This window comes from Lactuca virosa, chromosome 4, assembly GCF_052849685.1.
Source record: "Lactuca virosa cultivar CGN04683 chromosome 4, Lactuca_virosa_CGN04683_v6, whole genome shotgun sequence".
NCBI classification, from domain to species: Eukaryota; Viridiplantae; Streptophyta; class Magnoliopsida; order Asterales; family Asteraceae; genus Lactuca; species Lactuca virosa.
In genome coordinates, this window is record NC_136429.1 from 240,461,971 (window position 1) to 240,478,910 (window position 16,940).

The following is a 16,940-nucleotide window of genomic DNA, read 5'->3' on the forward strand; positions in this document are numbered from 1 at the left end:
TACCTTCTTGTATCGATCTTATAAGTTAAATAAGTTTAATGTCATTAAAAAAATGTCTTTTAAGTTTAAAAAAATAGTTTTTTTTTAAACTTCATTTTTATATGAAGTCTGCAGACTTTAAAACACAAATATTGTTTTTCTTGAAGAGTGCAGATGTTTTACATCTTAAAAAACAAATAACATATAAGTGAAGAGTATGTTCCTTGAGAATTTGAAAAATCATTGTTGAGTTGTTCATTAGAGGGTTGGAGACTTGGGAGTGAATGAAAGTTGTAAGGTTATTCAAGAGTGTTGAGTGAGGGTTGTGATTCTTATATCATTAGCGAGTTTTTCACTCTTGGAGTAATTTTGAGAAATCATTAGTGAGTTGTGATTCTGATATCAAAATTGTTAACTCTAACCGTTTTAATAGTGATAATGGCTATTTATAGCACAACACCTTGAACAAGAGCCCGTTTACTCATTTAGTTGTAGATAAAGCATATAGCACCCAAAATCAATTAGCCTAAGGATCTATAAAGACCAATTGGCTCGATCAATCTCCAGCCAGATAAACCGTCTAATTGTAGCAGGACATCAAGAAAGACCTTTTACTAAAACAACTTATGGGAAACAAGAATTGTTCTTTTCACAATAAAAACAAATCGCAAGTTTAATACAAGTAGTTACATAACTGGACGCGAGTTACATCCACCACAAACAAAAACAAGACTATCTCTTCTGGAAATTGAAGGCTCGAATGCAATAAGCAAAGATGAACGCAAAGAACAAAATTAATCCAATGTGCACCCCAGCAATAACACCAAGAAAATCATGTTTGAAGCCAAAAAACCTATCCAAGTAAGCTTTAACAGTTTCACCATTCGAAAGTCTAGTTTCATAGTCCCCAAACTGCGAAGCAACCATACCATAAATAGTCCATGCCAATGGATTTCCCCAGTAATACCATCTCCACCACACAGGAATACTCTGTTTTTATTTTCAATAAAACATAACATATAAGAACTAGAACAAGAATTTGTAAAAGAAATGGTAATAACGACTAATGAGTGAAACTTACGGGTCGTGGAATGATGAATCCAGAAAAGAGATTGAATATCCCGTAAAACGAGGCGGCAATGATGGCGGCGATGTTGGCGTTAGGAGTGATGGCGACAGTCATCATACCGTAGAAGGTCATGTAGAGTAAACAAGAGAATTGGAAGAACGCATACCAAAAGAATTTGGCAGCTGTCCATTCGAATCCAATCATAGCATACACTATGACACTGTATACCATAGTTTGCGAGAAAACATAAGGGATTTCCACAAGAACCTGAAAAAAAGAAGAAAAAAAAATATTAAGAAACCGAATTGAATCATAGATAGAGAGTTTACGATCATAAATGTGTAAAAAGTTACCTGTGCAAATGCATAAGGCAAAGCAGAATACATTCCTGCAGCTCTTTCTCTATAAAAGACAGTCCGTTCAACATCCACAACGGGTTGCACCGATGATGCGTTTTGGACTCCCAAGAAGAGAACCGCAGCATACATAGAACCCATTGCGTTCACTAGATCTTGTTGAGTATCCCTGAAATACGTAAAATTGTTAATACTGATATCAAAGCTAGGGCACTAGTCGAATGTCGAATGTGGAAGCCAGTCCCACACATAGGAAGGGGAATGAAACATTCCTTATAAGGGTTTGGATATCTCTCTTCCAAGACACGTACAATTAAGTGTGTCTGGGCGAGAGTAGTACTAGGATGGGTGACCCTGTGGGAAGTCCTGGTGTCAGGTATCCTAAAGTAGAGAATATCTTGATACGTGTGTATGGGATGTTACAAATTGCTATTGACTTACATTTTACTACCGAGATCCCAAAACATGGTTCCGAACATGATCCCGATGAAGGTGGTGAAGACAAAACGTACGGCTGTGTAAGGAGGGTTTCTCCAGTAAGACAAACGTTGTTTCCATAAACAAGCAACACATTGGATGATGAAAGATTGCGAATATTGAGTTGGGTAGTATAGATCTTGTGTCCCTGAACGTGGTACAGCTAGTTCAGCAATTAGGGCTTTGTTTCTCCTGCAAGTCAACCATCCGGTCAACACGATGATAACATTTATTACAAGTAACGATGATTAGGGAAAGATTTTGTTCTCACTTGTAAAGATCGGAATTCCTGTAGATTTCAGTGAAATCAACTCCGAGTGTAAGTTCTTGAGCTGAAGTACTGACTTCCAACATCCAGGTAGCAGGGTTATATCCGTCTTTTATCTTACTTACGCCATCAATAGCCTGTTTTATCAAAAACATTCACTATTAGAAAACTTAATCGATCTTATTTCAAATTGAGTCATATTTATTATTTAGATAGCTTCATACCTCAAAGTACTCGATTATATCGCAAGAATGGCGACCCACGGGGCCCACATACAGCTCTTGTCCTCCTCTTTTCATCAAGAACAACTGCAAATGTGCAAAACCGATTATAATCAGAACAAATTGAACAACATAAGAACGAATGGTTGAATAGCAATTAACTGCAAATTCTTACCTCATCAAAAGCTTCAAAAATGTCTATACTTGGTTGATGAATGGTGCAAACAACTGTTCTTCCTGTGTCCACTGTGTTCCTCACAGCTCTCATAACAATGGCAGCAGCTCTTGCATCAAGACCAGAAGTCGGCTCATCCATGAATATTATAGACGGGTTAGCCACTAACTCAACCGCTATTGTTAACCTCTTTCGTTGCTCAGTTGACAAACCATTGACACCTGGCAATCCAACTAACGCATCCTTCAAAGGGTTCAGTTCCACAAGGTCCATCACTTCATCTACAAATTGCTGTAAACAAAAACCATTCAACTTGAGAAACCAGTATAATAATCGACTAAAAAAGGTGTTGAAAGATGAAACAAGGGTATAACGGACCTTTCGCTTGTGTTCATCAACATCTGTGGCTAACCTGAGCCAGGCTGAGTATAGCAAAGACTCGTAAACAGTAACATGAGGTGAATGAATGTCGTTTTGTTCACAATATCCAGAAATACGTGCAAATGTTTCTTGTTTTTTTGGATACCCGGAAATTTTGACGTCTCCCTCGATGTAGCCACCAGTTTTCCGGCCGGCGAGCACGTCCATAAGAGTGGTTTTTCCGGCCCCACTGACTCCCATTAGAGCTGTGAGAACACCAGGCCTGAAAGCTCCACTAACACCCTTGAGTAGCAGTAGTCTGTCTTCACCCACCCCTTGATCTTTCATTTCCTACATTAGTTTCCATAAACCCATCAGTAAAAATTGTCGAGATTTATTGCTTGATATGGAAGAAGGAATTTGCCCCACATTGGTAGAATGAAAAAAAAAAAAAGGTGGAGTCCAAGATTTTGGTGTCAGAAAAAACCCTAATTAAATTCACTTGAAGTATTTGGTTCTTTTATTTTCTTCTCTTGTTTTAGAGTGCAAAAATATGTGAGTTAAGTCTTTGGAGGGTGTGGGTATAACAGGGGATCGGCTTGAAAGTTTTGTCTATTAGATTATACTAATAATATAATAATTTATGGTTTAGTGAATTTTTCTCTGTGGAGGCCCATGGTTTTTCTCCGGTTATTTAGATCATTTTTCCAGCAAAAATCTCATATGGCACGTTGGAATTCATCGAATTCAACCATCTACAAGTACAATTATGATTATGTTACCTGTGGCATATCGACTGAGTATTTGACATCATCGAAGGTAATTGAATGTGGTTCGAATGGAAGGATCATTCCTTTCTTCTTGATTTGAGTGCCCTCATCTCCATCCTTCTTTAAAGTTAATAACTCTACAGCTGCTTCATCATCATCACCTGATGCGTTACCTTGAGTTTTTCCAAAAGCTGTAAAACAAGAAACAAAATGTTAGATTAAAAAATCATCCATAACAAGATTTGAATATCACAAAGATATGAAACTCACGTTTGAGCAAGGCTAGAGATAAACCGAACATGATGTTGAAAACAAGAACAAATCCAATCAAGGCTACAACTGCAATCCAATACCAGTAAGCTTCTGCATAAAACCCTCTACCCGTGATAACCATTTTCCCTAGTGTTGTCCCATTCAAAGGCTATAAACAAAAACAAATTCTATATGTAAGTTTGAATGATTACGTAGAATAAGATAAACAAGTTAAAACAAAGGTTTATGTAACTTACTGTTCTCCAACCATGTCCTAAAAACTCGTTCACTACAATTCCATTCATTGCATACATCATAGGAGATGACCAATACCCCCATACCCACCATTTCTTCACATCATCTTCAATAAACAAAAATAATAAACGTGTCTTAGTTGACAAAAAAAGTAAAAAAAATCATGCGATATGTTTCTGAAAAAGTTAAATACCTCGTGAAAGGACAAAACCACCCAAAGCAAACACTAACAGAAGTGCAAATGAACCAAACGTGTTTGCAACAATCATGTTTCTTCCAAGAGCCCCAATAAACCGAAATAATCCAGAAGACATTTGGTTAACAAGTAGTAGTATCACATACTGTTTGAAGAATCTGCAAAAGTTTTAACAAAGTTAGTAAAGAATAAAGATTAAAGATACAAGTTTTGATCATAAATCTTGAAAAGTAATTATAATTACCTTGAGATGTTAGGATCGAACCCCACGACATAGTAAGTGAGAATTGTCCAAACAGCAGCTTCAAGGAATGAAACGGGAATCTTGATCACCCAAGAAGGAAGAGCATAAGCCCACGAGGGGTAAAACAGGAAATCCCGTTGCTTGTAGAACACAGGAAGTTTTGCAATTGTCATTGAAATTTCAGACATCCCATTAAACATAATCATAACCACACCAAAAAACAGAGCACCAGTATACAATCCTCCATCTTCTAGAGTATCTCTATGCATCTCAGTTCGGAAAAACACAGTCAAAGTCACTAATGACATGAAAGTAAGCTGAAAAATACAAAGAATGATATCGGTTAGAATTTTGAGCAACAATATGTTAAAATGGCAAATTACAGAAAAAAAAAACCCTAATATTTGGGACAATTTGAAAGGTGACAATGTCGCAAAACGTACTTGGAACAATTTGAAGATATAGACAAAAGAGTTTCGTTTCATCAACAAGATTTCTCTATCTGTGCAAGCTTTCAAAAGCTCCTTCCTGTTCAAACCATATTTTTCATTCGTAAGAGCAGCAGGATGACTTTTACTTTTATCATATGGAGTCGCCAAAGCATCTCCCAATTTCCTTCCAACATGAAACGATTGATACGCCTCTGCAAATTCCTTAGCTGTTACAAATCTATAAGGTTCATCTCTTCGCATCCAATACTGTTGTTGATCTTTCTTCGATGTAACCTGTAAACACAATTTCAACATCAGTCAACGATAGTCAATGAACCTTAGTCAAAGGCGAATACTACTACTTACTTCTTGTAAGAAGTCAGCGACACCTTTTCTTGTTGGGCATTTGAAACCCATTGATTCGAAAAATTCAAGAACGTTTTCACGTGGACCTTGGTATACAATCTTGCCATCAGTCAAAAGTATGATGTCATCAAACAAGTCGTATGTTTCTGGTGCGGGTTGAAGAAGTGAAATGACGGCTGTTCCTTCTAGAATGTGAAGAAATTGTTTAAGTGAATTTACGATTTGGTAAGTAGTGGAACTATCAAGCCCTGTTGAAATTTCGTCCATGAGAAGAACCTTATTTGGTCCAACAATCATTTCACCTGTAAGTAACATTTCACCATTTTAACCTTATTAATCACCGAATCAAGAATATTTGAAAGAAAAAGATTAAAAAAGTTCAAATTTTTACCAGTTGTCACACGTTTCTTTTGTCCACCGGATATACCCCTGATCATTTGATCCCCTACCATGGTATCTGCACAGATGTCCAATCCCAATAGCTTGAGAGTATAATCGGTTACTACACTAGCTTCTTGACCTTCAGTAGCAGCAGCCTGAATGAAAAACAATAAAGATTTTAAATTTCGATCATGAAAGATTCAAAAAAAAAAAAAAAAAAAAACTTTTTTTATTCAATCTTTTGCTACCTTCATGAAGACATCAATATCGGGATCAGGTTTTATGTTTGCATCTCGCTCTCTTCTTGACAATTCAGCCAACATCTCTGTAATTTTTTGTACAAATTATGTTATACAAAACTTTATAAATTTCAAAAAAGAATAATGAAAACAGAAAAATAATCTGAAACTAACCATATCGTGAACCAACTCCTTGGCATCTTGCTGAAAAAGCTAAAGTTTCTCTCACAGTCATTTCTCCGATGTGGACATCATTTTGACTGATGTAAGCTGAAGTTCTCTCCGGAACAAATTCATGTAACTCATGCCCATTGTAAGTCACCTTACCAGAACTCTATATTTACGAAAAAACCAATTAGTTAAAGTTCTTGAAGGGTGACGATAAAGATCCACATAGGGGTAAAGATGTAAATTTACCTTAAGCGATTTGTCGAGTGTCCCAGCCAAAGCTAGCAAGAGGGTCGTCTTCCCAGAACTCGGTGGACCCAAAAGTAATGTCATTCTACATAAGTTTTGTTAAATACTATGAGTACAATTAATTTAATATATAATTTTAATAAATAAATAAATAAAAACAAGATTGTTTTTTATCACCTGCTAGATTTAATGCAACCACTAACATCATCGAGAATAGTTATATGTTTCTTTGAATTCGGAAGTAGATTGAATCTGGCCAATAACCCCTATGAGACATAAACATGAACAGAAAAAATTAAGTAAAGTATTATTAAATAGATAAAATCTGACTTTGATTGAATTCTTACCTCGAAAAAGTCAATGTGGAAGTTAATGAAACTAGGTAAAGCTCGACTACCAGTGTTAACATCTGCTTCGACAGTGACATGTTCATATCTAACTTCGATTGTCGGCAAATCAATCCCAACTCTACAAAATTCCCAAAAAAACTCATTTAACGATCACGATTGAAATCAAGAAATGAAAAAAATAATAATAATAAAAAAGAGGGAAAATGGTAACCTGTCGAGTCTGGCCCTGAGCTTCAACAAGAACTTCTCATTATCTTCATCGGCAGTTTTGACAAGCCTATCGAGTAAATGCTTTCGATCTTCTACTCCAAGATTGTCGATATCAACTTCGTTAGATGGTCCAGTTGATCCGAAAAGTAAACCTTTCTTTAAACGATCAAAAGTTGGTAGCTTTTCAAGAGAAGCCCATTTAAGAGCTTCTTCGTCATCGTCTTCGCGGGAAGATTTCGAGAAAACATCCATGCCGGAATTCCTCCATACTGAAGTACTTCCAGATCTTAAACTTGGTACTCGTGTACTCCCTGCTCTTAAGCTCCCTAACCTTATACTATTAGCCGCTTTGTATATGTCACTTCCATCCATTGTTACTGAAAACACTAATCAAAACCCCCAAATTTTTGGCCAAGAATCCAAAATTTGTATGAACTCCCCTGAAGGAATTAAAAACCTGGTGGGTTTTTTTTTTTTTTTTTTTTTTGATGAAAGTCGAAGAACAGGGTGATATTTTCTGAATATGGGGAAGAGAGAGAAAGTGTATCTTGTAGATGGTGTAGTCTGTAAAGATACAAATCTTTATATGGGAGAGGGGAGATTGAAGATGATACAGGAGGTGTGTGTGTGTTGTATCAAGGTGTATATTTTGTAAGGAAATCAAATATTCTTTTTAAAGGATTTGAGGCGGCTATGCTAAATGAATGGGAAAGAACAGCGCAGCCTCAGGCGGCTAAGTTTGAATTATTGTTGGAAGATACTTCTTCCTTTTGTTCCAGAACAAAACATCGTAATAAAATGAATGAATTGCAGAATCAGTCCCTTGTACTATTGCTTTTAAATCAGAAATGAAATATATTAATATATAATATGCCTGTTTCAGTACTTAACAGACCTTCGTTAGTCAAAGTAGTCGAATCCAATTCTGAAAATGTTTTAAAATAGCACTAAAAACATGTTACTATAAACCATTAGGTGTGAGAAAAAAACCAAAATGAGGTTTGGGTTTAATTATCAAACTGAATTGAATGAGGTTTGGGTTTAATTAGCTTGGTTTATTTAGTTTTCACTTAATTTGGTTTGGTTAACCAAATAAGGTTATTTTATTTGGTTTGGTTTTTGTTAAAATTCATTGTTTTGGTTAAACCCAATAAGCTATATATAATTAATAAATATGTAGATTTATATTTTATTTCTATAAAATGAATTAAATTAAACATAGGAATAGGCTTTGTTGTTTAATAGATGGTATATAACATCAAATATACATAGAAACTAAGAAAAGTCATGCCTTCATTTTGTATGTTATTATAAATATAACGGACGTGTTCGGCAAAACTAGCTGGTAGCGGGTAGCTTGTAGCGGGTAGCGGATAGCTTGTAGCTTGTAGCGTTTTGTTAAACGCTACATGAACTAGCTTTTGGATTTGGAACGTTTTGTTTAAACTAAACGCTAGAAGCTTGTAGTGCCAAACAAAGTTTTCTGTTCAAAACGCAGCGTTTTGTCAAACGCTAGAAGCTAGAAGCTCTTAAACGCTCTTAAACGCTCTGTGCCGAACATACCCGCTATGTATTCACAATAAGAAATTAAATATTCTCCTATCTTTTCTTCCTACTTATATTCCTACCCATGTAAAATGATGACAAATGTCATATTTTGATAAAATTAATTATATTTTGGATACATGTCATCATTTCAAATTGATAGGAAGATAATTAGAAAAAAAAATAAGAATATTTAATTTCTCATTCACAATAGAATATTTGGTGTATCTTTTACGATAGAGCTCTAGCTACTTAGTTTAAGAGTAATATAGTGAAAATGTGAAACTTTTTGAAAAATGCATAATGATAAAAGATAAATACATATCAAAATCCTGTAATGCCTTAAAAGGAAAGAGAATTAAGAAATAATAAATTATAGGACAATGGTTCAGAATTAGTTTAATTTAATTTAGACCAGTCAAGATTATTTGTGTTAGACTTAAAAATTGTAGTTTAATATTTTTTTTTATGTGGAATTTTGTTCGGTTTAACCGTTAAACCTAAACCGAACTAAATAAACCAAAACTGATTGAAACCGAACCTTATTTGGTTTGGTTATGGTCAAAGGCGGATCCAAGATTTTAATTGGTTGGGGACACACAAGAATTCATATATAATTTTTCTGGTCGGGTCAAACCAATTTTTAATACCAATAACAAGAAAATGTTAAATTAAAAAAAAAAAAAAAGTTAAATTACGTACTATAATTATCGTTAGTATTTTTCATCTTTTGGAAACTATCAATCACATAACATTCTTCTTTGTCAACAAAATCAAGTTAGAAATTAAGATTTATAATATTAAAAATTAAAAACTAAAAGTTAGTTAAGAAAATCATCTAGACATTCATTAGTCTTACTAATTTATAACCCGTGAGAACCACGGTTATAAAATTATTAATTTTTCATATTAAAAAAATCAAAAATATTAATCAGTGATTTTAAGTAAATTATTACTTAAAAAATATTTTTTTTAGTTATATAAATTTATCATCGTTTATTTAAATAAATACGTGAAGTTATATCGCCTTATAATCTGTATTAATTTTATTTTATTTTTTAATCTAATGTTATTAATTTAATATAATTAAAGTGAAAATGTTTAAAATTTAAAATTTAAAATTTAATTTAATTAGGATGGAAAATTCAAATTTTGAAATTTGAAATGGATAATTAATATGTTGACAAGTGGCATGATATGAGGCATATAATATTAATGAGGATGTCTAATATAATGACACTTGTCAATAGGAGAATAATCTATTTATTTATTAGAATAGAGATTTTTCAACAGAATCAAATTAGAAATTAAGATTCATAATATTAAAAATTAAAAACTAAAAATAGTTAAGAAAATCATCTAGACAAAGAAATAGAAGTCAGATAAAATTCCTTGGTAGAATGCATAATTAGAAATTGTGGTTGTTATTATATATGAACGACTAAAGGCATTCTTTATATTGCCCAAGTTCAGCCCAACATCCCAATGTCATTGGGGTCGTATTCTACTAAAATAAAAAAGTTATTCAAATTCAATTGTAATATATATAACAAAACTAGGTTAATACATGTGAAGACCACGGTGAGAAAGAAAAACATTATTGGTAATTTCATTCCTAATGACTAAACAAAAGTTTGCAAAATATTTATTAATTTACAAAGAGGACAAATAAAAGAAAATCACTACGACCACACCAAACTAAACCTAAAAGCTTAAGTACAGCAGCAGCAAAAAAAAAGAATTAGAGATTTGTAACACCTACGAAGCTAAAAATAACAATGCACTAAGTGGGGAACGCCGGAAAAAGCAACACACAAATGGGGAGCAACGTGAAACGACAACAATCTCTAGCAATTGAGACGATGAACTTATGAAAAGGCTCAAATAAACACCAAGGGTCAAAATTGTCAAAACACTGAAAACATAAATATTTTTTTTTCTTTACAAAGAAACATCAGCCACACTAACCACCATGAGATTGATCAGGAGCCAAAATCAAACTGAGTCGCCAATTTTGTAGCTTAGATACATTGTCTAGTGAACCTCCCATGTGAACAGATAACCACCAAAGAACACCACGTGTGAAACAGAACCATCCACCTTTCTCTTAAACATCAACCCTTCAGAAAGTGCAACTGCAAACCTCCGCGACAGGCACGTAGCACCCACAATCAGCAAAAGCCCAAAAACATGCTATCAAATCAATGAACTTCACATGCATGGTCATAAGCAATGTCATTGGGGGCTTTCTTTATACTGCCCAAGTTCAACCCAACATCCCAATGTCATTGGGGGCGTATTAATAAAAAAAAGTTGTTCAAATTCAACTGTAATATATATATATATATATATATATATATATATATATATATATATATATATATATATATATATATAAGAAATTTCAAGCCATTGGGGGTATGTGCCCCCACTCTTCTGCTTGCATCGGACCCTAGTTGTGGTTAATTTAAAGATGTTAAAAAACCAATTAAACCGAAAATCAAAACCAACCAAATAACACCCCTTAGGACATAAAAATCATAGAAAATCAAACTTAGAATTACAAATAATACAAATAAAATGTTAAGTTAGACAATTTAATGCTTGTTGTTAGATTTTGTGTCAAATTATCGATTAACACTTCAATAATTCTACAAATGTGTATGAAAAACTTTCCAAAATAGTTGTAACACCCGGTTCTGAATCGTTTCATTATTTAGGGTTGTGGCCTAATTATCGGTTATCATAAGGCTTAGGGACTTGGGGAGGAAGAGAATTAGCCCTTTTTGGATATGGGTATTATAGATCAGGTGATCCGAGAGTTCGGTTTAGTTCGGAACCCAAGGGTATAACCGTAATTTGGCAGTTAGAGCCTTTATGAACTTTGGCTTTTTGTTTAGGAAGTCTTAAGGCGGGGTGAGTTGATAGAATTGTAGGGCTTCTCGTCACCTTTCCATGGATATAAGGATCATCGAAAATAGACTTAGAATGAAGGAGTTATGGCCAAATGAAATTTAAGTGGTGTAGAGGTCCATCGAGTACGCGGGATGTACTTGTCGTGTACGCAGGGCGTAGTGGGTGAGCAGATCGTGGAGGTCTTGTGAATACGTCGGTCATACTAAGGGGTACTCGGGGCGTACTCCCTTCAGAAAGAAACCCTAATTTCTAGGGTTTTACCCATATTTAAGCTTCATTTATTCTTTGAGTCTTGCCTCTTATCATCCTTCATACCTCCTAAACCCTAATCTCGGCCCCTAGCCACCATCTTGGAGTTCTTAAGCTCTTGTGAGGAATTTTGGAGTGTTCTTGAGCATTTTGAAGAGATTGAAGGTTGTTGAAGGACCATCATTTGGAGTAGGGCTTGTAGATCCTGAAGTTACTCACCTTTTGCAACCTATTGAAGGTAAAAAGCTCTCATCTTGGCATCTCTTTGGATAGATCTTGTTTGGGGTGGTTTATGGCACATTTTGGTCCCTTTGGTTTGTCTTTATGAGCTTGAGCTTGCTCCAAGAGTTTGGACACTAGATATAGACGTTTTAGGTGTCCCAAATGCATAAAAATGTAATCTTGATAGTTGATATCAACCCATGCATGTGTATTAACCCATTTGTTGAAGTTGTAAAGTAAGAACTTGGAGTTGGGACCCATTGAGCCATGCAAAAGCTCAAAGTTAATGACTTTATGGATTAAGGCATGTTTTGGAACTAGATCTGAGAATTAGACATTTTATCTTAAGGGATTAAGACATTTTCTAAGTGGATTGTGGACACAGTGCGTACGTGGGGCTTACCTCCTTGTATGCAGTGCGTACTGAAACAAGTCGATGTACGTTGAGCGTACCAACTGAGTACACAGGGTGTACTCAGTCTGTTGGGGTTTTTTCGATATGTTGACTTTTTTACCTTGGACCATTAACCAGAAGTTTGACCATTGGATATTTTGGGCCTGTTAGGATATTGGGCCTTCTCGGATTATGCATATGATAGGTTTGAGCCCAATTTGGATATTCGGCCTTATTGGGCCTTGTGGTGCCATTTAAGGGATTGGGCTTATAATGCTAGTGGATTGGTCTTTAGATTTTGGCAAAGTAAGGAAAGGGGTAAAATGGACTTTTACCCCGAAGTTTGGTCATTGGGCTAGAATTCTTGTTTGGGTCGGGAATCAATTATTGATGGAATGTTATTCGTTATTGTTAGTGAGAGGATTTCGGTAGCAGCAGCTCGAGTGTTCGATTATCTTGGATTGAGGTGAGTCTCCTCACTAAACTATGGGTCGAAGGCACCAATGTCGGCCTATTGGCTTCTGTATCATTGAAAGACCAAGGGGTGGCCCTTGGCATTGTATGTAAGACTCAGAGGTGGCTCCTGGCAAATTTGTATGGAAGACCAGGGTTCAGACCCTGGCAGTTAAGTAGATTGTTAGATGTAGATTGTATGCTTGTTGTCTTTGTGATGCTTTCATGGAAGACCAGGAGGTGGCTCTTGGCACTTGTCTGTAAGACCTAAGGTATTGGCCCCCGGCTTGGCAAGGAAAGACCATGATACGGCTCGTGGCACAATGGCAAGACTATGGTTGGCACATAACACTCTCTATTTTATGTATGATATGTAAGGTATGTGGTATCTTGGGGAACTCACTAAGCTTTGTGCTTACAGTTTGTTGTTTATGGTATCAGGTACTTCCGGTTCAAAAGGGAAGGGCCTGGCTTGATCGCAGCGCATACCCCAATGTTTTTCGCAACTTAGTGATTTTGGGATTGTACTCTGTGACATCCCCATTTTCACGGCCAGAAAATACTGATTTGTTTATGCTTATTTAAAAATCAGAGTATCCTTTTGAAGAATAATATTGCAGAATTTGTTCCCGAAATCATGATAATGTTATTATGAAAGCATTTTCGAAGAAATGTATTTTATTTCTATTAAAACATTTGGGATGTCAATGTCAATACAGAAACATAAGCATAACGAAATATTACAAGCCTTACAGTAATGAAACTAATGGCTTAAAACTCCTTGAATCTCTCAGCAGAATGTATCTTTCATATTACTACCTGTGTACAATAAACTGAGTGGGTCAAGTTGGGAAACCTAGTGAGTACATAGGGTTTTCAACCCACAATAATATAATTATTATGTTTAATCATCAAACAATTAACCCAATTTCTCATCCCCGTTATCTTCTTTATTCTTAAAGATCTACCCTAAGAATCGTATATTCTTCATTTATTTATTCCTAAGGATTGTCCTGAGGAATAGCCACAAAATTCATCGTTGCCAGGGTTTATCCAACATGCACTAAGTCCATAGTTGTCGATGTTATTTATTAGGCACAACTGCCAATGTTCATTTGTAAGGCAGTAAGTGCATAGCTTCCAATGTTTATTTGTAAGGCACTAAGTCCATAGCTGCCAGAATTTTTAGAGTACATCTGGTGAACACGTCGTTCACAAACACCTACAGGTTGCGAGCCTGTTAGTGTTCCACTGGACTATCTAGAATAGTCTGTGGTCGTCATCTGTACTCTGCTAGATGATTGGGTCAGCTTTAAAGTCAAGGCTTCTCATCATCTATATCATCTTTCATCTCTCATCATTCATCTACCCATGTTTACCCAATATTTTTATAGATATAAAAATACATATACAGTTTAAATCACGTAAAACATGTATAAATTGTATATCTAGCATAGATATCAGGAATAAAACTAATAAACACATATAGCATGTATTAATATTAAATACTTCATATCTATGTGTAAGATGAAAGTAACTATGCACTCACTTGTTAAAGTGACAGCTCGAAATTCGGGCAGTGCTTCGCTTCTAGCAACTGTCTTTTTCTTTGACGTAACAGGTGGTTTAACGAGAAACCGGACTTTACGCGGGCAGAACTTTGTTGCTGAATCTTTCTAAAAAGATTCTTGTAACGCTTCAGCGCTCACCTTACTATAACTACAGAAAGAGAAGTCGAATTACGAGGGACCGAAATGCCTGGGGATAAGAAGAGAAAGACTCTTGAATCAAGAGAATGGTGCAAAAAATATGAGTCTAGAGCCTCTTATTTATATTAATTGAATTTTCAAAAACCACCTTCTATAGTTATTTAAATGACCTTATAGTTATTTAAACGACTAAACACCATTTTATACTACTATTTTAAATAGATTTAACGATATTTGTAATAAATTAATGTCGAAAGTACTCAACACTAGTCTTATAACGACCGCATCGTTGATGTCTTTCTAATGATATATACATATGTATACGTATATATGATTTATATTTTATTTTAATATGTAAATATGCTATTATAAATTATAACTCGTTCATACGAACTCCGTTTTTGACGTTTTTTATATCCACGTGTATCTATTGACGATATGTACAACTTTCGTTTAGACTCGGTCGGCTAATTTTGACTTTATTTTTCGTCCATATTTTTATAAAATTAAATGATTTTGCTAAAATCATAACTCTCTCGTACGGACTCCGTTTTTGGCATTCCTTTTCTCAAAATTCTTATTTTAAAGAGTACTACGATTTTCTTTTTGGTGGTTTTAGCTAAAAGCCAACCATTATCTTCGTAGCTTTTTACGTCGTACATTCGTTGTGTACGGCTGACTTTTATATCTTATAAAAATAATATCTAATTCATACGGAGTCGGATTTCTACGAAATTTATATTTTCGAGATCGGGAAGACGTGTAATTTATATATATATATATATATATATATATATATATATATATATGTTTTGGCGCACTTATTTTTACGATTTACGGACGATTCGACTGATTTTCCTATTTTATTATATTATAATAATCATGAAACACATAATATTCATATAATTCTTCTTTATTACATCAAATAGGTTACAATTTTTGACCCTAACTATTACTTTGGTTAAGATTATTTATGATAGATAATCTTCTATAAAAAAAATCATTTTTAACGTTTATTATATCTTAATTGACTAGCCTGAATCTGTGGGTGTTACATACTCTGATAACTGTTTTATTATGATATATTTTTAAATGTTTGAGTAAAAGAGAATTGATGTTTTGAATAAATTAAAAATGAAATTTTTAGTTTGTGGTTTCGGGACATTACAATAGCGGCACATTTTGTTACCGTTTGTCCTCTCACTCTTTGTACGATGATAATTAAATATAAAAAATAAAATTTAAAATGGATAGACTTTTCATTTGGGATAATCCAAGAACAAGAAATCTCTGATTTAGGCTAAATCATAGATTCGAACACATAAATATCTTGTTTTGTTTGATTTTTTGATAAGAAAAAATTTTGGTAGGGTAACTTTATGATGAAAACTCTTTCATTTATTTGAACGAATAACACAAACATTTTTTTTGAACGACTAACATATAGAACCTCTAAATCATACTTCTAAACTATCCATTTGTCTATCAGAGGACTTAACCCATCATCCCCTTAGGGGAAGGATACTTTTTCGAACACACTGATATCGTTAGACCAAAATCCATTTACCATAACTTTTTTATTTTTTATTTTGTAATTTGAGGAGAAAAAAAATTAGTTATTGTTATAAAAACTAATATTTTTTAAAAGTAAATTGTAAACACTTAATAAGCTTATTTTTTTTTATAAACATAATAGTATATAATAGTATAGTGATTAGAAGTATCCATTAGACTTTTATGATTTTTGGTGATCTTTTTGGATTTCTATAAAAATAAAAAAAAATAAAAAATTTTCAAATTTTTATGACTATGTTCATTTAAAAGAAATTAATTTTTAAAAATTCTGATTTTTTTTTCATATTTTTTTAAGGAAAAATTTTTTAGGGGAAAAACAAAGTGAATGGTTAATTTTGACGAGTCAGTAAAAAATAACTACTTTACAATAGGAACAAAGTTTTTTGCAAATTCATGGTCATTTTTGAAAAGGTAAATTTTTTTGTTACTTTTGGTTATGATTTAGTTATTTTTTTAAAATAACTTATGTTCTAATATTTATTTTACTAAACATCTCTTATTATTTATTATATTTCTGATTTGAGTTTTTCACTTTTTTGTCAAATAAAATATGTATACAACAAATAACAGCACCATAAAATAAAGCATTTCTCAAATGTTAAATCCTGGAATTTTGACTTGCAAAAGTACAATGTAAGGCAACTCCATCAAGGGTTGCAAAGGCCTTAAAATTTATAAAAGGTCAAAATCAGCATAATGAAGGAAGTTGAAGAATCATTCATGTAATTAACTCTAACCAAACCATGCTTCCCTTCTGCACGGCATGTGACCGGAATGATGGAGACCCGTTTCTGACCGATTAAATATTCCCACCAGTAAGGCTGCTACAGGGATTTCATTTTTTATTTTTTGGAATTTATT

At 34.0% G+C, this 16,940-nt stretch overlaps 1 protein-coding gene across 1 annotated transcript; it reads right to left on the reverse strand.

Moving 5' to 3' along the window:
* Nucleotides 1-576: 576 nt before the first annotated feature.
* Nucleotides 577-7,763, reverse strand: LOC145108120 (pleiotropic drug resistance protein 1-like). Its single transcript, XM_079045117.1, has 22 exons — nt 7,018-7,763; nt 6,804-6,924; nt 6,634-6,722; nt 6,457-6,541; nt 6,214-6,373; nt 6,049-6,125; nt 5,811-5,955; nt 5,420-5,721; nt 5,066-5,347; nt 4,623-4,939; nt 4,376-4,536; nt 4,185-4,288; nt 3,946-4,096; nt 3,688-3,866; nt 2,924-3,256; nt 2,546-2,836; nt 2,374-2,457; nt 2,153-2,286; nt 1,846-2,073; nt 1,402-1,573; nt 1,061-1,315; nt 577-969 (listed from the first exon to the last, which is right to left on the reverse strand). Exons 1-22 carry the CDS (start codon nt 7,386-7,388, stop codon nt 712-714), a joined length of 4,299 nt encoding a protein of 1,432 aa, XP_078901243.1. The 5' UTR covers nt 7,389-7,763; the 3' UTR covers nt 577-711.
* Between the last annotated feature and the right edge of the window lie 9,177 nt (nt 7,764-16,940).